This window comes from Heptranchias perlo, chromosome 25 (assembly GCF_035084215.1).
Source record: "Heptranchias perlo isolate sHepPer1 chromosome 25, sHepPer1.hap1, whole genome shotgun sequence".
Lineage (NCBI taxonomy): Eukaryota > Metazoa > Chordata > Chondrichthyes > Hexanchiformes > Hexanchidae > Heptranchias > Heptranchias perlo.
The window spans coordinates 8,286,841-8,310,003 of NC_090349.1; the positions used below are offsets into that span (position 1 = coordinate 8,286,841).

The 23,163-nt window shown below is 41.3% G+C and overlaps 1 protein-coding gene across 1 annotated transcript in view; it reads left to right on the top strand.

Annotated features, from left to right (window-relative positions):
* Window positions 1–23,163, top strand: part of mapk1 (mitogen-activated protein kinase 1) — an 89,228-nt gene that overhangs the window by 40,864 nt on the left and 25,201 nt on the right. Inside the window, exons 2-3 of the mRNA XM_068005531.1 lie at window positions 11,919–12,101; window positions 13,095–13,284. Coding sequence (XP_067861632.1) covers window positions 11,919–12,101; window positions 13,095–13,284 — 373 coding nt within the window. The remainder of the gene's footprint in view (window positions 1–11,918; window positions 12,102–13,094; window positions 13,285–23,163) is intronic.

Sequence of the window (23,163 nt, forward strand, 5' to 3'; positions counted from 1 at the left end):
TCTGTCGGTGTCCATCGCGTTCCTCCTCGTCTGAGCAGATCCTGTGTATTCGCAGGGCCTGCCCATAGGGGATGACCTCTTTGACGTGGTTAGGGTGGAAGCTGGAAAAGTGGAGCATCGTGAGGTTGTCCGTGGGCTTGCGGTAGAGTGAGGTGCTGAGGTGCCCGTCTTTGATGGACTGATCTCAGCTGGAGGCTGGGTGGAATTTGAATAGGGGAGGATAGGGTGCAACAGTTGACCTTGTTGTCCCTGGGTTAAGGAGGGGGAAAATTGGCCATGGTTCCCATTTATCATCGTTATCCGTTGTTCCTACTGGAAGTGCGAATACTTGGACATAAGGTGAGGACAGGATTGTAATGCTCTTGTGATTGAGTAGCCTGCTGACATCACTGGTCGATGCCCTTTAAACTATATCTCCGCAAGAGGCCAGTGCCTTCAGGGAGGGGATAAACTGATTTCTCTATGAATAGAGTGTGAATTTTGGGAATTTGCAGAGAAGGATTCAGGATCCTGTAAATTGTAAATGGAGATATACAAGTATAGCATTGATGTAGCAAGTCCAGGGGTCAAACAGAAACCATTGTTACTGTGTTTAGTTTATTGGCTATGTCGCAAGCCCCCTCTCGACCACCTAGACTTTGAAAGCAGTAGAATGAACGTTATCAGGCAATGACTTGAGATAAACTAAAGAATGGGTTTGTTTATTTTTAAAAAGGCAGATAAGCCATAATAGACAATAGAACAAATTACAGTAGCTGAAAGAACTTTACTGACACCTTCAATACAAAAATAGTGAACAATACAACTCTTTGCTAATTCAATAATACAAGAATTTGCTTTAGCATCCAAAACATAACTTATACTTTAGGATTTTATTTGGAATGGGGATTGCGCGACCCCTAATTAAAGTGGCCTCTGGAACAACTGTCATAAGATTGACAGAGGTACACTTTTTCCAGCAGCTTTGAAGTTCGACCCAAAACAAAGGAAATCAAATATGCATCTTTCAAAATCAAATAAAGCCACCAATCATATATAGAATTAAAGACACAGAATATCTGCAATCCCAAGGGCCACCACTGGAGTGCTCACAGATTCCACCTGCAACAGTTTGCATTTGTATAGTGCCTTCAATGTAGAAGAATGACCCATGGTGCTTTGCAGAAGCGTAATCAGACAGAAATTGACACCAACCCAAAGAAGGTGATATTAGGAGGGGTGGCTAAAAGCTTGGTCAGATGTAAGTTTTAAGGAGGGGAGGAAGGTGGAAAGGCAGAGGTTTAGGGTGGGAATTCCAGAGTGTAGGGCCTGGACAGCTGAAGGCACCCCCACTAATGGAAGGGCGAAGGGGATGCACAAGAGGCCAAGGCTGGAGGAATGCAGAATTCTTGGAAGATTGTAGGAGTAGAGGAGGTTACTGAGATGGGGAAGGGTGAGGCCATGGAGGGATTTGAACACAAGGATGAGAATTTTAAATTTGAGTTGGGCCAGGAACCAATCTAGATCTCAGACTGTGAACTATTTATAACATAAGGAAATATAGCGTTTATTGTCTTTCTCTGTCAAAGCAGCTATTTTTACTAGTGGGGTGGTTGTTCACTGTGCATCTTATGACGAGACAAGAAATGAATCCAGATTCATATAACTGGTATCAGAGTCAAGGCTGGAAGAATAGTTCAAATGTGTCAGCAAAGCACCTAGATGAGTTTGGATGGCATAGAAGATTGTAAATGTAGGACATTCACAAACCCAGCCCTCACAATGTGACAAAAATGTTGATGGCCTACTGCTCTGTGAAATCCTGGACTTAATGGGTTGTAGCCTCTGATGAGTGGCTTCCAGCGAGGTGTAGCTGTATTTCGACATGTATTCCCATGTCCATTTATAATAGTTTGAGGTGTAAAAGACCTTCGAGCTATTTGCTGGAGTAACCATCCCCTAACTCATGCGTGCTATTTTGACATGTCCCACTGCAGTCCCCAGCACCAGGATGGTACTGCTACAACCCTGCACAGTTGGTGTCAGCAGTAAGATGTGAAGTCCAGTGATGTACAGTAGATGAAGAGTTCCCTTTTAATTCGATTAAAATGCTGTTTAGTAGATCTTTCCTCAAACCAATTTTAATGCAGAACAATTGCTTAAAGAAAACTTGCATTTATTTAGTGCCTTTCACATCCTCAGGACATCCCAAAGCACTTCACAGCCAATGAATTACTTTTGAAATGTGGTCAGTGTTGCTATGCAGGGAAATGTCAAATTTGAGCACAGCAAGGTCCCGCAAACAGCAGTGGTAGTGTTGGTTGAGGGATACATGTTGGCTTTGACATTGGGAGAACTCTCCAGCTTCTCTTCGTATAGTGCCTTAGGATCTTTTACGTCCACTTAAGCAGGTAGATTGGGCCTTGGTTTAACATATCGTTCAAAAGACAGTACCTCCAACAATGCAGCAGTCCCCCTGAAGTGTCACTGAAGTGTTAGCCTAGATTGTGCTGAAGTCCTGGATATAGGCTTGAATCCACAACCTTTTGATATGGAGTTGAGTGCTACCTCTGAGCCAAGCTGACACTTAAGGTTCAGTCCTTTTGAATAAAGGATTTTTTTTGCAAGATTAATTATGTAAATCTAATGCAAGTATATTTCCCCCCTCCTTGCTATTCCATGAGAGGAGCATAAATTTTGCATTCCCAGGTTTCTTACCATTTCTGTAGATAGTTCCATATTTTCCCTCTTCTGTGTTCTATTCTCAGCTCATATATAGAGATTAAATATTTGCAGCATTTTACCTCTTCACTCTCCTACATGTAATTCTTGACCTGGAGCTTCCTATAATTTTCCATACATACATTAGATCTGAAAGGGTGCATACAGGATGGTTAGTGCTGAAACATAATTATTTCACAAGATAATTAAGGATGAGGAAGTCCATTCAATTCCTCTTTCATCTATCAAAAAAGAACCTAAAGCTCCCTCCATTGCAGCATCCAGATCTTTAAATGATTCCAAGGTTTTTGCCTCCACTCTATCCAGAAGTTGATTTCATGTATTGATCACTTTGTTAAAATAATTTTCTGGATTTACCTCTGCCGTGCAGTCAAGTCACCTCTCAGATGCCACCTTTGACACGAGGGATCTGCTTTGTAGCTCTTCTCTGCCTCTAGCATGTGACTGTCTCACTTGTGTCTTGGTGACCAGGGCATTGTACAGTTTGATCATGGCTTCTTCTGACTTGTATGCTACTGCTTTGGCAATTATAGTTCAACATTCAATTGGCTTTGTTGACTGCTGCTCTGCATTGGTTGGATGTATTGAACTTTAATCTACTAGGACTCCCTAGACCCCTCTCAATTTCATCTTAAGCAATTTCAACACAATTCACGGAATGCGGGTCGCCCATTTTTCCTTCATATGCAGAGCACTTTAATTTGGCCACATTAAATTTCATATGCCATTTTTCTACCCACTTACAAACTTTGCCCATCTTATTCTGTAAATTGAGTTGCCTATTCTGATTCTACTGCTCTACTAGCTTGGTATCTTCAGATTTGATTAATTTGTATCGAGTTTCTGAAGCCAAGTCAGAGGTAAATTAGAAACAGTAATGATCTCAATACTGCTCAGGACCTCCACCTCCAGTCCAGCAGAACTCCACTAACATACTTGTTGTTTTCTATCTTCAGCCAATTTTTTTTAATCTATTGTGATCCTCACAGCTTTTTGTCAAATGCCTTTTGGAAGTCTGTGTGCACTGTTAAAGCTTTCCAGAATCCACTTACATTGTCACTTCCTCAAATAAGTCAAGTGGTTGGTGAGGCAGGATCTTCCCTTTCTGAATCCTTGCTGTTTACGAGATTAATATTGTACAGATAATCCTCAAGTTAACCCCTGATTAATTTATTAGCGACTGCTCCTAGCAAGGGTCGTTCATTAGGCCTTATCCTGGAATATTGCTCTGAGATGGAACTAACTAAATGCATCATAGTCCTCTATATTGTGATGTTGAAATATGAATTGTTTTTGATGTAGTTAAATACATGCAATTAGACCACATCCATTTCCCCTTCCCTTTAAACCCAGACTCCTTGTACAAATGTGAAGATTCGTATTTTTATCTAACCCACTGTCTGCCCTAATAGTTCATAGTTTCAGGAGGTGCTGGGACTATCGAATGGTGTTATCAAAACATGCCAACTTGGACTGTCTAAATTATTTTTGGATGATTGCTGTCATCAGGGTGATCTTTGGTTTGTTCCATGTATGCCTGATACCAATGTACAGTTAGTTTACTCTATCTCTAGCTAAGCTAACCGACTTAGCTAATGTAAAGTACTGGAGGGGTTTGGATACCATTTTGAAGCTGTAGTAGTTTAGTCATCTGAGCCCATTTTGTGAGAGCCTTAAAATTCCTATATATAAAAGACTTAATATGTAGCCTAGGTATTTACAGAATTGGAACTTTGCCATTGGAGTTCTGCTTGACTTAGTGTTTTCTGTAATTGTCATTATGATCCTTTTTTTGGTTTGGCATTTTTTTTGGTTTGGCAGTAAGTCACATGATAGGAAATGATATTTTGCAACTGTTATGATAGAATTATGGAGTCAGCTGACAGGAAGTGAGTTTTAGGTGAGAATGCCACTGCTGTACAGATGTATAGTGGAAAATTGTATATTACAAACAGTCCCATCTAAAGCTGTGAAATGGGATTAGTCTTAGATCTGGCTGTTATTGATGTTACCTGGGAAGTGGGGTGCAGAGGAGCTGCTGGATGATTCTCCACAGGGAGAGTAGTTGCTCTTCCTCATTTATAATAGCAAGTCTAGTAGCAGGTTGCTTGCCTTCAGTGCATGATACGGGGAAGGAATAAATGTGATGCCAATCCCCCAATTAAATAACACTTGCCTGTTTGTAAAATTAAGACCCAGTGTTTGGTGTCTGTTTGGTCTCCTTTTATAATTAGCTGCAGTTAATCCAACAGAATTTGCCTTGATCAAATATGGTTGATTTGCTGAGTGTACTTGCTTTATTTTGCCAATTGATTGGAGTGGTGTGTGGAAACATGCCCCTCCCATATGTGTGCTGCAGTTTGGCTTTCAGCAAGAACAGTTTTTATGCTTTCTAAAACAGGGAAATTAGCTCATGTCAGCAGCAGCAGCTGTAATTAAACACTGATTGTGTGGCAGACCTTTTAATTGCTGATCAGAGCTTTGGCAGCCTGGTGTTTCCATGACACATCGCTGTCCTTTGTTGCTCTCCTGCTGTTAATTAAATGGACGAGGTATAGTAAATTCATCTTGCCAAGATGCTCATTGAAAAACTCCTTTTATCTTAATGAAGCCACGTAGATGTGAATGGAAGAAGCTGTTGTTCCAACACGCTCAGGCTAATCCCAGCAGTGCTGATCTTTTGTGTTTTGGATCCCTGCTTGAGTGATTTGTGAATTGTGAAAAAGGATGGGAGATTGACATGCAAATTGAAATATTTTTTGAGGGTGGAGCAGATAAGTAGAAATGAGGGAGGGCCATTCAGCCTATCTTATCCCATCATACAAATCCATGTGCAGAAGTCACGCGGACCATTTTATCTTTGTCCTCCCAGGACACCTTTAAGCTCCATGTTGTACAAATGTGAGTTGGGAGTGTCTTTTGTTATAAACTAGATAGCCACATGGTGACGGATGGAATACTAGAACCTAGTCTTCAGTTGCTTCAAGCCTTTATTCAGAGATCCACATTCACAGAGATCCACATTACCACCTGAATACAATTAACACTAATTAATATAAATCACATGGATGCAATTAACTTTTTTTTGTCAATGTTTTCCCCTCTGCTGGGGTTGCCATCTCTGACTGTACAATCCCAAGATCATCAGCAATTCTTTGGTAGTTTACCCAAGTGACAATTCATGTGAGCTGAGACAGTGCTACAGGTATAACTGTCCTTGATCTTCTCTGCCTGATGTCAACACACTTGCACTTTTTGGGAACTGAGTTATTTTTAAACCTTTCCCCTAATTGCTGCTGTGGCTGAGATCAGGTAGCTCAGCACGAACTGTAAATTGAACCTGGGCCCTTCTCGTCTGTATAATTGAGTACCACACTGTGCTGCCTTAGTCTATCGGGGTAGCCTTTCAATTTTTTTTTGAATGCGTCAACCAAATCTGAATCCACTGCTGCAGACAACAATCTTATTATCTATTTCTCTGGAAGCTTTTAATTAAAGCACCTTACTGCTATCTGCCCAGAGTGGCTGTATAATTAAACAATGCCTGTTTAAAAGGTATACCCGGTGTGAGAATAAAGTGGTTTGTTGTTTAATCTTTAAATTTTGCAACAATATCCTAATGGATGCAGCTAACAATATTGATTGGGGTCGTACCACTTTTAAATGGATCATAACCACTGACTTCAAACATGAGCACAATTTGAGATTGGACTTTGTGTGGAGGAGATATTAGGATGAGTTTGTTGCTTAGTGTGTTTCTTTATGCAGTTGATTGTCCAATAGCGATTTAGTCTGGTTCTGGACTGACAACTGAGCTTTTGCTGTTTTTGGCAGTTCTTCATTGTAGACTGTATAACCCACGCAGTTTAATTTTCACTAGTCTTCTCAGTAAAACCACAATGTCTGCTGTCGAAGCCTGGCCACCACCAGAAGGTGTTGATGCACGCAGATACCTTTAAGCAGTTACTAACTGAGGTTACCCATGTGGGATGAGTTGTGGTTGTGAAAGTATTTTTTTTGCAATGTTAATCAGGACAGGCTGTGCACTATTAATTGGGTTGATTTGAATTTGATACTTTGTCATGTTTTTGCTGCTTTCAGTGCTAGTTTTTAATTCTGCAATCTGATACTTTCATGGGAATTGTTTAAAGTTGCCTTCTGTAGAACAGGCTGCTTACCTCTATCAAAAAGCATCAGGACAATGTTTCAGCTGTATCTGGATTACTGATTTAGTGGGTTGAGATATTGTGCCTGTGGGGCTGAGGTGTTATGGATGTGTGCAGAGGCCGACTGGGATGGTATAAACTCAGTGCTCTACAAATGCCCCCAAGGTCACCAAGATAATCTCTTAAAAAGATGCCTCAAATTTAGCCATTCCACTCACTGAAAGGGCTGGTGGATTGAGCAGCACTGTGGTGCTACAGATAGCAACACAGTTCTGTTTCCACCTGAGCTTCATGCTGCACAGGATGGATGCTACAGTTCTAAAAAGATGGGACTGTAGAAAGAGAAAATAAATTGGCAAAACTGAGACACAAATAACCAACCAAATGGCAGTATAGTCCAAGATTGCCCTGGTCTCTGACAAAAGTGACAATAAGTTAGGTTTGTGGGGGGGGGGGGAAGAGAAAGAGAGGAAAAAGAATTTACTTTGGACCCTACAGTAAATTGCTAAACTTAGTGCAAATGTTCAATTACATAAATGCTTTTGAGAAAAACATTGACCTCATGGATAATTTTTGGGGATCATTATTCCTTAAATTGAATTATGAGTAGGAAATTGTCCTCTCTGCTCCACCACTTTCCTTACATAGTATGTGTAATCTTAATATTGCTGCTTCAGCTTTACATTGACATGGGGAGCTTGGGCTTAGTGTACAAGGTGAAGCAGCAATACTCTCAGGGCGGTAGAAATCCATTGGTGACCTTGACGCATATTTGGCGAGCCTTTAGTCTGTAGATAATCAGCTTTTGGAGATGTGTACATGTGAATCTGGAGGTTGTGCAAGTGATCACCATCTTGTACATTATTATTTGAGGCTCTAAAGACCTGTTGATGGGCAGATGACGACTAGGCTGAGACTGCCATCAGTGCTTGCAATCTGTGCTGTTTGGAATAAACAGTGGCTTGAAGTCCCTGTTTGCACTTCCACTGCTTGTTCATGCTGACTGCAAATGAAAAAAAAATGTAAATGTAACAGTGTTCAGCTACTGCAGGTCAAAGCTATCAACTTTGTGACGGTAAAGGAGCTGCCTGAGCACTTGTGTGCGAATGGCCTAATTTAAACAGTAATTGTGTATGTACAGTGCAGAGAATAATCTACACATGGTAGGCTATGTACTAACCATGTAGCTGAAGACCTTCCTCTGCCACCACAGACTCACGGGGCACTTTACTCGTGAGTCGTTTTATTTAAAACACCATGTTTTACTTCAAATATATTATCATTCCATCTGCTGCTAAAATAGCTGGATTTCCTGCAAAAGTTAACCCCAAAATTAAGAGAAACAGAGCTGAGCAAACGCACAACGAGTTGACCAGTAACTGAGAAAGAAAGACCGGTTTAATATTTCAGGTGAGATCCTTCAGAACTGGTGAAAGGTTACACTCCATGCTGGCCTGTCTTTTCTTCAGATGCTGATCGGACTGTTAAATATTTCCAGCGTTTCCTGTGTCCAGCATATACTATTTCTTTTCATCCCTTAAACCATAAATCCTTGTTGGGCTGGTGAAGCTCTTGCACACTTCAGTAATCTTACAGCTTTTGTCATTGGTCACTCCAGGCTGTTGATCACGTGAGCTGGAGCAGGATAACAATTACATTAAGTAGACTGCTGAACACCATGCCACGGTCTTGGGAGAGCAAGCTAATTGTGCTGCTCTCCCACATTTAACTTCTTTAATTTGAGGTCGTGCATGCGCTAATTGAATTTGATATTTTGGTCATTGCTTGTGTGCAAAATGATGTCATGAAGCTCCATCATGAACTAGCCGCCAAAGCAAGCGACGCACTTATTGGCAACAGGAAGGCTGGTGGCGATCAAGAAGAGCCAGTACAAAATTGGTCTCCCTGGCTGCCAGTTTTTAAAAAAAATTCTAGCGGGTTTATTTTAGTGGGGCTACGTGAGAGCTGCAGTACAGAACCCAAAGACCAACATATAAGCAGCTTAATGGATGAGAGGGTTGTCCTATGAGGAGAGATCGAGTAGAATGGGCCTATATTCTCTATATTTAGAAGAATGAGAGGTGGCTTCATTGAAACATACAAGATTCTGAGGGGGCTTGACAGGGTAGATGCTGAGAGGTTGTTTCCCCTGGCTGGAGAGTCTAGAACTTAAAGGGCATAGTCTCCGGATAAGGGGTCAGCCGTTTAAGACTCAGATGAGGAGGAATTTCTTCACTCAAAGTTGTGAATCTTTGGAATTCTCTACCCCAGAGGACTGTGGATGCTGAGTCATTGCATATATTCAAGGCTGAGATAGATTGATTTTTGGACTCCAGGGGAATCAAGGGATATGGGGATCGGGCAGAAAAGTGGAGTTGAGGTCAAGGATCAGCCATGATATCGAATGGCGGAGCAGGCTCGAGGGGCCATATGGTCTGCTCCTCCTCCCATTTCTTATGTTCTTAAGTATCCAGCTGTAAATCTCATACACTTCATTAACCATTCAGTGCCCAGCAGTACTGACAGCTTTTAACTGGTCAGCTACATGTTGTAGCTTGCCAGTAGTTATACCTGTGTGTATTCTGTCCATGAATGATAGGAAGGCAATGCAGTCACTAGGCATATTTAGCGTGATACCTGTACGTTTTCATTTTGGCACTTAAACCAGTGCAGTTTCTAATGTGTCAGTCTCTTTGCTCTTAATTCATCGCCTCAAATTTCTCACTGCTATCACTGCCAATTACAGGCCAGCCACCCTAATGTTACACAGCTTAATGTCGCCCTAATGGTACACAACTTAAAACGCTCCCCCCAACGATAGAACTTGACTTTAAGCCAAGATCCATAATTGTACTGCTAGGTATTTCTTGCAGTTCAACTGAGACAGTACAAGAACTTCATACATTGTACTTTCCTGAAATACAGTGTTGTAACTAGAGAGCAGGGTGAAACCTTGCATTGAAAGATGTGTTACCTCTGGGTGGTGGGTGCATGTACTTTGTTTTTGTTTTGCTGTGACTAGACTAATGCCCAGAAGATTTGAATTAATTCAGATATTAGTGTTAATTTTGTGAACCTGTAAGATGCACAGCCAGAAATGAATATTAACTGGTCAGTGACATTCCAGATCGTCTGTCTTCCCTGCAAAATGAGCTTACTCATGTGCCTATGTGACTATACTCATAGTATTTATAACTAATGAAAATGTGACACTGTCCCCAGTTGACTATTTGTCTGGTTTGGGTTAATTTTTTCCCTAATTTTATTACATTTCTACCATGGATGTTTTTGCCCCAGTTTTCTCCCCTCCTCTCCCAGAGCCACTGACCGGTTGGCTCACGATTCCACAGGTGTTGGTAGCCAAGTGGTCATTTTACATGAGTTTAGAGTTGAGGTCCAAATTTGTGTCACATCTGTCCCGCAAACACCGGCAATCATCCCACAAAGAACACCACGATTTGTTTGTACGTGCAGCTTGAGATATGCTAATTAATGAGAACGTGGACTAAAACCTTGTGTATGGCCCTCAAGGTTCCATGGTATGCACCTAAGCAACCCTCAAAGATAAAAAGATTGTGCCTTCCTGGCCTAGATGATGAAGGTCAACAGTGTTTGGTCAGTCAGGGCGTTGCAAGTGAGCGCGATCCAAACATACGTGCATCCCACCGTATAGAATTATTGCAAATACTTCATTCACGTTTTTACAGCCCAGGTGAGGGTTGTGAAATAGCTCTTCAGAAATTATTCTACTTTGTCAGGTATGATTTATGGAACTGATATTCCAATGTTAAATTGACTTAATTTAGTTAAGTTATGTTATGTCTTATGCATTCTAGTTGATGTACAATAGATCTAGTCTTCTATGAATGCCAATTTTAATTCTCTACTTCTATCACACTACGTGATTCTGGGTATCCTGCATACAGTTACAGAAGTGAGCTGAGCAAAGAGGTGCAGGCTGGATGTCTCGCATTTAGACTTAAGGAACCGAAGGATCAATTGGACATGGCCAAGTTGGAGGTGTGCTGCTTTAAATCTAAAGCAACTAAACTGATCAGTTGAACATTTGAAACATATTCTGTAGAAGTCACGCTTCTTGCTGTGAGGTGTCATTTTCCCAATGAGAGTCCTGCATCTTAGCTTATCTGGTAGCACTCTTGCCTCAAAGTCAGAAGGTTATGTATGGGTTCAAGTCCCATACCAGGGTTTAGTCTCAAAATCTTAAGCTGACACTGCAGTGCAGTGCAAAGGCACTGTCCTTCAGGTGAGATGTTAACTTGTGGCCCTTGTGTGTCTGTTCTGGTAGTTCAAGTGAATCGTAAAATCCTATGGCACTGTTCCAAGAAGGCCAGGCAGTTCTGGTTTCCTGGCCAACCCCCTCAGCAAATGCTACCAAAAATCCAGATTAATTGGTGGTCATTTTACTACTTGTGGGCTTTTGGTAGGCCAAAAATGGCTGGTATTTGCCAGCCTAGTAGTTATTACACATCAAGTAATTCATTGTATGTAAGTGCCTTAAGATACTTCTCAGACTCAATGAGGTGTTTTTACAGTATGGATTGATTAGGATAATGTAATGGCTAACTCTTCCCCTCCCCTCTTATCTACTCTACAGCATTGCCACTAGGACATGACTCACTTCTCCCCTCCTTCACCCCATTCCTTTCCCATGAGCAAACCACTGAGTTCATCTTCCTCCTCTTGTCCTCCCCAGCCTCCCCCTGATAAGATTAGAACTCATTTAGGGGCTTTTGTCCTCAGATGCCATTTTGTAGTTTATTGGGGCACCCAGTAGTGGATGTTTAATCTGTCACTCAACTGCTATGACCTTTGACCTGATACTGTTTTTAAAAGATTTACCCATCGTTATCCCTGACCTGTCTGATTTTTAAAAATGTCTATTTTACCATGTCTATCCTATCCCTGTATATTGTGCAGGTTTATTGCTGAGTGTTGCCAGCCTTTACAGGGAGCTTGCTTCTTGATTAACTTGTGTTCCAATCCAATGAAACGTTCTGTGTGTTTTTACAGCTCAGCCCATGACAACGTGAATAAAGTTCGTGTGGCCATCAAAAAGATCAGTCCTTTCGAGCACCAGACGTACTGCCAGCGGACCCTGCGTGAGATTAAAATTCTGCTGCGCTTCAAACATGAGAATATCATTGGCATCAATGACATCATCCGAGCCCCTGCCATTGACCAGATGAAAGATGTGTATCCTAGTCGTACAGTAGTCTTTTTTTCAATGAGGCTGATTGATACATGGGATTAGCACACTGCCCTTTCATCTCTAGATCATCTGAGTTTGAATCCAGCCAGGCTAATGGGATGAAAGGTTCCTCTATGTGCTGATTGTAAGGGTCCTACATGAAAGGAAATGAGCACTATCAACTCAATTCCTGGTGAGTGTTGGCCCAAAGCAGATAAGTATGTATAATTTAGCAGTGAATTTCAATATTGCTCAAAGTCTACAAGGATGGCTGGTGTGCGGTGTGGAAAAATTCCCACTTGCGCAGTGAGGATGCTCTTCTGGTGTCAATGCATCTTCTTAGGGCAGAATAAATGGAGCTTTACCCAGCATCTGCCTTCTGCTACACCTGATCCCAGAATGTAATCATTCTGGCAAAATGTTTCATTCCCCAGTACTAACTATCCTCCCCTTGAGTGCATATGTGCACCCCAAAAAATGAACAAAAATAATGAACATGCAGTTATCTGACTGTAAATCACTACAACATCTGGGTGCAGTGCTGACAACTTTGTTCATTGGATGTAATTTAATAATCAATCGTCCCCCATGTTGAGTGTCTGGTGACTATATATGGAGAGAAGGCGTGATGGTTCTGTGCCTTTGTCACATATAGCTACACCCTCCTGACCAAACCAGTGTTGAGTTGATTTGTGACACTCAGAGGAAGCTCTTCTGAGGAATGGTTGTTTTACTCTGTCTGTCGGTGTTAATACCATAGATCTGGAATGTGGTTAAAGAGCAAGGGAAGAGTTTTCATTTGACTTGCATGTTTTATGAAGTCGCATTGCAAAGGTAAATAGAACGTTACTGGAGCTGCAAGTTTCTTTTAAGTTAAATCGTGTATTTTCCTGTTGAATCCCTCGGTTCCATTTTTCTTCTTTAACAGGTTGCATAGGTTTAACGTAGGGCATTCCATGTTGAGCATATTGGTGTGGCTTCCTTGACTTTGTTCCCAGGTACATTGTTCAGGACCTGATGGAAACAGACCTGTATAAACTGCTGAAGACTCAGCATCTTAGCAATGATCACATCTGTTACTTCCTGTATCAGATCCTGCGAGGGTTAAAGTACATCCACTCTGCCAATGTCCTTCACCGGGATCTCAAACCATCCAACCTACTGCTCAATACCACCTGCGATCTGAAGGTTAGTATCATTGCATTTCCCTTTTTATTACAAATTGCAGTGGAATTGACAAACTAGTGAGAGTGAATGTTGGTGTACCAGTGGCTACTCTGAAGGGGCACTACAATCCCATCCGGTTGTCCCCTCAGACTTTGCAGGGAGTGTGATTAATGCCTTTTGGGTAACAATGAACTAATACTGCAGAGCAGGCGCTTGTATATTGCGCAGCAGCAGAGTTGGCCTTATTTGCACTGGCAGTTTGACAAATACATGTATACATATAACATGTAATTAATAAATAATCTCCCACTCAAATGTACAGTACACACCTGAGACAGCTGCAGCTTCTGGTAGCTAAGATTCTACCCATTCCTTTCTCCTTCCTCCACCTCCAATACAGTTGATCATTACTGGACTGCTTGCTCCATTCTCTGTTAGCCTTTTAATTCTGTCAGCAGTTGTGGGGATAAAGCTGGTTGCAGTTGCAATGACTGTTGGGTGTTGGATAACAGAGGAGCTGGGGATCTGTGCAGGTAATGTGGAGCCGTTGCTGTGACCGTTGTCTGCACTGGGTCAGGAGAGCATGAGAAAGAAAGCCTCGGGCTACACCAAGCCTGGTGACAGTAGGGAAATTGGGGCTGGGTGGTGGAGAGCCAGACTTTGGTGTCATATGGTAAATCTTGCATTTGATTTGCTAATGAGCATTTGGGAACGAATCAGAACGCTGATATAGTGGCAACAACCAATCGGAGCTTGGATTAAAGCTCGCTACGAACAATGACTCCGATACGAGTGGACGGACATTTAGGTTCCTCGAGTTAGATGTATACAGAGTGAATTTTTTTGATCCTCCATTGTGACTGCGGGGCACTAAAGAGGGTGTAATCTGAGCTGTGTAAATGCTGTGTTGAAGTCGTGTTACAAAATCTCATTTTGAGGTAGTAACTGAGCTAATGTTCGGTAGCTGAAAGGGTATAATTAGGGCTTCTGGATTCTTGTATTTTGAGTTTTTGTTTATTTTTGGTCAATTTTGATCCATTTTAACCAAATCATTTTCAGTTCTGTCATTAATCCAAGAATAGGCAGTAATTAAGTTTGAAATTATATGGCTGAAAAGCTCACCTGTTGGCCCATCAGTTTGGGTCAGACTGAGACAAATTTACATCTTAACTCAAGCAAATTATTATTGGTGGTATTAGGGTTTAAACCTAACCTCTCCATATAATTAACTCATCTTACAACTCTGACCTGTGGGAATTACTTAGGTTGGCCACAAGTAGTGGTACCTTTAAATAAACAAGTTAAGATACAACAATTAATTTCTTAAAAATTGAAGTGACACTTTAATTAGATACTATGTTTGGTGAATTATCCAATTTACTCAGATTAAGGGGGATTTATCTTAATAAACTGGTTCCATATCCAATTAAACTTTCTTATTAAAAGTGTCATTTTTTTCAGATTGTCAAATGGTAAGCTTTGCAGATGTCCAATTTCAAAGGATTTAGGGTTGAGCAGCATGAAAAATATTTATAAGTAGATAATCCTTGTGCGTGCACTAATGTAGCATTTATAAATGGAAATACAAGGTATATTTTTCTATGATCAGTATGTACTTTCAGCTCTGGCAGTCCTCACTGAACACACAAGATTCCAAGTACATGGTTAATGAAATTAGAATGTTATCTCACCCTGTATTATTCAGTGAATTTCTGAGACCGACCCAGTCAACTAATAGTTTTGAATGCATTGCCAACAAATCAGAATAGCCAAATGTTTAATGAAAATTTAATCTCTGATGGCGCCAGCTGTTGAGGTTGGATAGACTGGAATGTTTGAGATGTTTCTAACTGTTCCTTTTTTTGATCTGCCAGTGGACCCTGCAGTGTAGTGCTTTCTCATCCACTTCGGCAGAGCTATAAAACCTAATCGCCAGTAACAAGTGGTATGTTTCTGTGTATTTCTATAGTATAAACCACCTCAACATCATCCAGCCAGGAGTCAGTAAAACTGTTTTTTGCTTTTGCTTTGGTTTCTTTTTCTTCAAAGCAATTGAGTTTTATTTTTCAATAAAATGCAGTAAAATCTAAAACAGCTGGAAGATCAGAACATTATGCCAGGGTTCAGAGATTTCTGAACCTGAATTGGATTACATACTCTCACTCAAACTTTTTAAGAACTTCTAAACGTGCCTATTTAATAGCCATGATGTGGAGATGCCGGTGATGGACTGGGGTGGACAAATGTAAGGAGTCACACAACACCAGGTTATAGACCAACAACTTTATTTGAAATCACAAGCTTTCGGAGCTTTGCTCTTTCACCTGACGAAGGAGCAAAGCTCCGAAAGCTTGTGATTTCAAATAAAGCTGTTGGACTTATAGCCTGGTGTTGTGCGACTCCTTACATACATATTTAATGAACTAGCAGGACAATACAACTAACTGCAAAGGATAGCCACATCACCCAATGATGCCCACGGCAAGGGGATTGCATTTTTTTAACCTGTAGGGATTTTTTTATGATATAATTTTTGTAATAGGTATTTTTAATGGATTTTGGATTTATATGCAGTAAGCCAGCAGTTATGAAACTGGGACAGCAACACTGTACATTCCTGCTTACTGTCTAATGTCGCAATCAGTGCTATCACATCTGATCACGTTCTCTGGTGGTACTTATGTTATCCAGTGGCAGACTGCAGGGGTATCGAGCATTTGCAAATGTTACATAATACTGATATGGGCTTGGGTAGAGAACTTTTCTAGCCCCGAGGCTGTCATTAGAGTCCATCTGTCATGTTAGAGGTAAAGTTGTGTCTGCTCCTGACTGGCCTTGCCTGGTAGATCATCTCACTTTATTAAAATGATTCATTTGTTGATTGAAAATCCAGTTTCTTCTCTTCCCAAATCTTCCCTCCCCCAGGCAATTATTTAAAAAAAATAAGTATGCTTCCAGATATATATGATGTGGAGATGCCGGTGATGGACTGGGGTTGACAATTGTAAACAATTTTACAACACCAAGTTATAGTCCAACAAATTTATTTTAAATTCCACAAGCTTTCAGAGGCTTCCTCCTTCCTCAGGTGAACGGTGGGTTATACTGCTGCTGTATATAATCCAGTCAGAGCAAGTGTCCAACAATTTTTGAGGCACGGATTCAAACTTGTGTCTTTTTAGTGTGCAACTTGCTTTGTATAAAATCAAATTCTCTGTGACAAGAATGAAGCATTTTTGTGTATGGTGTATTATTTTATTCCCTTTTCTTTGGTCATGGTACATTCGAGTTAAAACTAATTACTGCTAGCTCAATTTTTTTTCAAGCTGTGGGGAATAAACATTATGGTCTAGTATGCTCAAAGCATTGATACACATCTGCTGATGAACAAAGGGGAGTTTAATATGCTAACGTCTGAGCGGGGAGCCATTAATCCCAGTAGTGTCTCTGATAACTGGCTTCGCAAATTGATAATTTCTCATCATTCAAAGTGGGGCAAGCATCCTATGTAATTGACATCTAAAGTAATGGGTTTGATTGATAGCTATACAAATTGGGGGCATACAATTTTAATGTCCTTTGTTCTGGGTTATCTTCAAAGGAATTTGGCATGCATCTTGGCTGAATTGCAGTCAGAGAGCAGTTCAGTTTGAGACTTCCTTCAAACTTCCCGTGTTCAAATCCCTCCATGTTCATGTTGAGTACTATTCACTTACCTGTTTAATGCCAAATAAATCTGTTAACTTATAGCATGAGCCGCAGTCTGATGTGTATTCTTTGATCTCCTGAAGTTGAAGCTATATGATGGCACACAATATATTCTGGAATTAGAGTCTCGGGGCAAGGATTTTCTTGTTTAATCTTTGGATCTTAATACATTTATTTGGATTTTGGGCAGGAATAGTCTCTAGTTCATGGAGGATGTGAGGTCCACATATGGACATGGTTAGTGACACTGAACCCAAGGAGACTATCTGGCGTATAACCCCAAAAACTTAACAGTTCCTTAAGTTGCTAGAATCACCCCTCAAAATTATCAGACTTAATTGGATTCAGTTCCTTTTGGGGCCTGCAGGTAACTAAATAGAGTGGAGAACCGTTTCAGGCATTTGCTTTGTATAAGTGACCTCCTTTGTTAAAGAGCAACCTTTCATGATTAAATAATATAGTCATGAGGTGTTGATAACAATCTATCACTTTTCATCCTCTTTGTTCCCTTCCCTCCAATACATGCAAACATACAAGAATTTAAGAACAGGCAAAAAAGGCATTAAGCCCAACAAGCCCATTTATTTTTCATAGATCAGAGGCACTTGTCCCTCCTCATCTTATCCCTTAATATTCGTTCCTCATAAATGCCTATTTATACTGTCTGCTTTGTTTGCTTTCCCAGCTAACCTGTTCCAGAAGTCTTTGGCACTTTGTTAAAGAGAAATTGAAATGGTATCTAAATGCAGTGCCATCTATCCTATACACCATCATTAAACAGGTGGAGTAAAAAGACAGTGCAGGAAGTGCAGAGAAGGCCCATCAGCATCTAAAAAGAGAAAAGACAGGTTACTGTCTCAGTTGTAGACCCTCAGTTCTTTCATTTTTACAGGTACTGCTGGGTCTGCTGTGCAATTGCAGCTTTTTCTGGTTGTTTTATATTGTATTATTTGACAGCTATCAATGGGATTTATGACTCCCCTGATGGTCCAGTTGGTAAAGGCCATACACACCATAAGGTCGCAGGTTCAATTCCTAGTCTGTGGCTCACACTCTTGGTTGCTATTGAGGGACCACTGCTGAAAAGTGAGTGCTTGAAAGTCAGGTGAGGTCTGGCTCAGCTGTGGTGACCTCCCCCTTCCCCTGGTGGTCATATACTCTTGGTACCCATTAGGCTTATACAAAGAGACTAGTTACCTGGGTGAGTGACTGGTACCAAACCTCAGTGGGACTCTGTGCCTTCAGGGGACAAGTGGGTGGGGAGAGGAATGGAATCTAGTTTTGAAATTGGCTACTTTGAGGTCTCCCATTAATATACTAGCATACCACACCAAGGAGTTGTAGGCTGCAGGTTTGTCAGTTGTGCTTTCACATGAAGGAGACTTCCAGCCTAGGTATGGCTAACGGAGCGAGTTGGTAGGTGGGTTTCAGGAGCTTTATCTCAAGATGGAAAATCAAACGGTGATCCAACATGGACCTTTTAAGGTCCACTAAAATAAGAACGTAATAACTACTGAAATGCCAAATATGGAGCCTTGTAACAATAAGATGAATCACAGTATGCACTCATTAAAAGCCTTACAACAATAACTTGCCTTTATATAATGCCTTTAACGTAAAACATCCTAAGGCGCTACACTGGAGTGTAATCAGGCAAAATTGACTGAAAAGGAGACATTAGGACAGGTGAACAGAAGCTTGGTCCAAGAGGTAAGTTTTAAGTCTTAAAGGAGGAGAGAGAGGTGGAGACGTTTTGGGAGGGAATTGAAGTCTTAGTGCCTCGGCAACTAAAGTCACGGCTGCCAATGGTAAGGCGACAGAAGAGGGTAATACACGAGAACAGAATTGGAGGAATGCAGAGTTCTCCAGAGGGTTGTAGAGCTGGAGGATGTTAGAGATATGGAAGGGCCTCTGCAGCCAGGAGCATGTGTCCCGAAGGCAATGTTGCCTACCCTGTGCCAGAGTTAAGGACCTCTCCGGGCTGGAGAAGAACTTGGAGGGGGAGGATCCAGTTGTCATGGTCCACGTAGGTACCAACTACATAGGTAGGACTAAGAAAAAGGTTCTGCTGAGAGTTTGAGCAACTAGGGACTAAATTTAAAAAGCAGAACCACAAAGTGGTAATCTCTGGATTATTACCTGAGCCATGAGCAAATTGGTTCAGGTAATAATCCTAGGGTCAATAGGATCAGGAAGATGATACGTGGCTCAAATATTGGTGTGGGAGAAGTGGATTTCGATTCATGGGGCACTGGTACCAGTACTGGGGGGAGAGAGAGCTGTTCCATTGGGACGGACTACACCCAAACCATGCTGGGACCATCAGCGAATCGAATAATTAGGGAGGTCGATAGGGCTTTAAACTAAATGGGGGGGTGGGTGGGGGGTGATAGGGTCCCGGTGGAGAGAAATCTCGACTATTAAAGAGGAAAGACAAGGAAGCAGTGCAGGAAAGTGATTGGGGTAAGGATAACCAGATTGTGTTAGGAAGGGACAAAGCATACAAACAAGAGTGCACTAACAAATAGGGTCCAGGTAAGAAAAAATGGTAATAAGACAAATAGGGCCACAGTACAAAAAAAATGTTAAGATGTCTAAAAATGTTAAGACAAATCTAAAGGCACTGTATCTGAATACACGAAGCATTTGTAATAAGGTAGACTAATTAACAGCACAAATAGATGTAAATGGATATGATATAATTGCAATTACAGAGACATGGCTGCAGGGTGACCAAGGCTGGGAGCTGAATATTCAAGGGTATTCGATATTTAGGAAGGACAGGGAAAAAGGAAAAGGAGGTGGGGTGGCGTTGTTAGTAAAGGATGAAATCAGAGCAATAGTGAGAGGATATTGGCTCAGAAAATCAAGATGTAGAATCAGTCTGGGTGAAGCTAAGAAGCACCATGGGGCTGTAAACACTGGTGGGAGTTGTCTATAGGCCTCCAAACAGTAATGGTAATGTAGGGGATTACAAGAAATTAGAGATGCATGTAACAAGGGTACTACAGTAATCATGGGTGACTTTAATCTACATATAGACTGGCCAAACCAAATTAGCAATAATACTGTGGAGGATGAATTCCTGGAGCATACACGAGATGGTTTTTTAGATCAGTGTGTTGAGGAGCCAACTAGAATAAGCTATCCTAGATTGGGTATTGTGCAATGAGAAGGAGTTAATTAATTTTGTGCAGGGTCCTTTTAGGGAAGTGTGACCATAACATGATAGAATTCTTCATTAAGGTGGAAAGTGAAGTAGTCCAATTGAAACTAGGGTCCTAAATCTAAACAAAGGAAACTACAAAGATATGAGGAGTGTGTTGGCTGTGATAGATTGGGGAGCTTCATTAAAAGGCATGACGGTGGATAGGCAATGGCTAACATTTAAGGAACGAATGCATGAATTGCAACAGTTATACATTCCTTTCTGGTGCAAAAACATGGGTGAAAATAAATTCACATCTAATCTGTGGTAAAGTAAAAGATGCAGTTTATTAAAACAGAGCTCTGGGAGAACGGTCTGCGAGCACCTTCTCCCCGATCAACAAAATTCACAAGCTTATATACAGTACAAGACTGGAGCACACCGATGGCCGTTACTACATTACTTATTCCTTAGCCAATCCGGCTCCGTGGCAACATTCAAAAACAACCTAATTATAACTTTGCATCGTTAGCTAAACCCCTTCTTTTAGTTCTGTCTTTTATCTAAGTTTGTCCAGTTATCTGGACAGTAAGGTCCATTTTTGCTGTATCGTGGCTTCAGTCGATCTGAGTCAGTGACTCGTGATTGGACATGGCTCAAAGGTTAATCAAATATACCCCGCATACACCCGCATGACAGTTGCTACTTCGTAACCCGATTGTGCTGCAAATTTTAACCTTGTTATTGCAGTTTTTTATATCTCCACATGCTTAATCACTTTTGTAGTTCAGTTTCTGACCATCTGTTCCATTTGTGTTTTTTTTTATAACTAGTCTCAGCTGAAACTAGGTTGTCATTCTGTGTCGCTCGACTGCAACATTCAGCTGGTTCAAATCCCAACCCTTCAAACACAAAAGGAACAGTGGCCCAACCATGGCTAACAAAAGAAATTAAGGATAGTATTAGATCCAAAGAGGAGTCATATAAAGTTGCCAGAAGAAGTAGCAAGCCTGAGGATTGGGAGCAGTTTAGAATTCAGCAAAAAAGGACCAAGAGATTAAGAGGGGGAAAATAGAGAGTAAACTTGCAAGGAACGTAAAAGTGGACTGTAAAAGCTTCTACAAGTATGTAAAAAGAAAAAGATTAGTGAAGACAAATGTAGGTCCCTTACAGTCAGAAACGGGAGAATTTGTAATGGGGAACAAGGAAATGGCAGAGCAATTAAACAGATACTTCGGTTCTGTCTTCACGGAAGAGCACACAAATAACTTCCCAGAAATGCTCGGGAACCAAGGGTCTAGTGAGAAGGAGGAATTAAAGGAAATTAGTATTAGTAAAAAGAAAGTGCTGGAGAAATTAATGGGACTGAAAGCCGATAAATCCCCAGGACCTGATAATCTGCATCCCAGAGTACTAAGAGGTAGCCATGGAAATAGTGGATGCATTAGTTGTCATCTTCCAAAATTCTATAGATTATGGAACAGTTCCTGCAGATCAGAGGGTGGCAAATGTAACCCCACTATTTAAAAAAGGAGGGAGAGAAAACAGGGAACTACAGACTGGTTAGCCTAACATCAGTAGTAGGGAAAATGCTATTGTATTATAAAGGATGTGATTACAGGTCATTTAGAAAATATCAACGGGATTAGACAAAGTCAATGTGGATTTATGAAAGGGAAATCGTGTTTGACAAATCTACTGGAGTTTTTTTAAGGATGTAACTGGTAGAATAGACAAGGGAGAACCAGTGGATGTGGTGTATTTGGATTTTCAGAAGACCTTTTGATAAAGTCTCACATGAGGTTAGCGTGCAAAATTAATGCACATGGGATTGGCAGTAATATACTGGAATAGATTGAAAATTGGTTAACAGAGAGTAGGAATAAATGGATCTTTTTCGAGGTGGTAGGTGGTGACTAGTGGGGTACCGCAGGGATCAATGCTTGGGCCCCAGCTATTCACAATATATATCAATGATTTGGATGAGGGAACCAAATGTAATATTTCCAAGTTTGCTGACGACACAAAACTAGGTGGGATCGTGAGTTGTGAGGAGGATGCAGAGAGGCTTCAAGGTGATTTAGACAAGTTGAGTGGGCAAGTACATGGCAGATGCAGTATAACATGGATAAAAATGTGAAGTTATCCACTTGGGAAGGAAAAACAGAAAGGCAGAGTATTACTTAAATAGTGATCGATTGGGAAATGTTGATGTAGAAAGGGACCTGGGTGTCCTTGTACACCAGTCACTGAAAGCAAATATGCAGGTGCAGTAAGCAGTTAGGAAGACAAATGGCATGTTGGCCTTCATTGCAAGAGGATTTGAGTACAGGAGCAAGGATGTCTTACTGCAGCTATAAATGTAAGGAGTCGCACACCACCAGGTTATAGTCCAACAGCTTTATTTGAAATCACAGGCTTTCGGAGCTTTGCTCCTTCGTCAGGCGACTCCTTACATTTGTCCTCCCCAGTCTATCACCGGCATCTCCACGTCATTACTGCAGCTATACAGGGCCTTGGTGAGACCACACCTGGAATATTGTGCAGTTTTGGTCTCCTTACCTAAGAGAGGCTTTACTTGCCATAGAGGGAGTGAAGCGAAGGTTCACCTGACTGATTCCTGGGATGGCAGGGTCTCGTATGGGGAGAGATTGGGTCAACTAGGCCTGTATTCACTAGAGTTTAGAAGAATGAGAGGGGATCTTACTGAAACATATAAAATTCTGACAGGGCTAGACAGACCGGATGCTGGGAGGATGTTTCCCATGGCTGGGGTGGGGGGGCCGAATCCAGAACGAGGGGTCATAGTCTCAGGATACGGGGCAGGACATTTTAGGACTGAGATGAGGAGAAATCTCTTCACTCAGAGGGTAGTGAACCTGTGGAATTCTCCACCACAAGGCTGTGGAGGCCAAGTTACTGAATATATTTAAGAAGGAGATAGATTTCTAGACACAAGGCATCAAGAGGTATGGGGAGAGAGTGGGAATATGGTATTGAGATCGGGCCATCATCATATTGAATGGCAGAGCACGCTCGAAAGG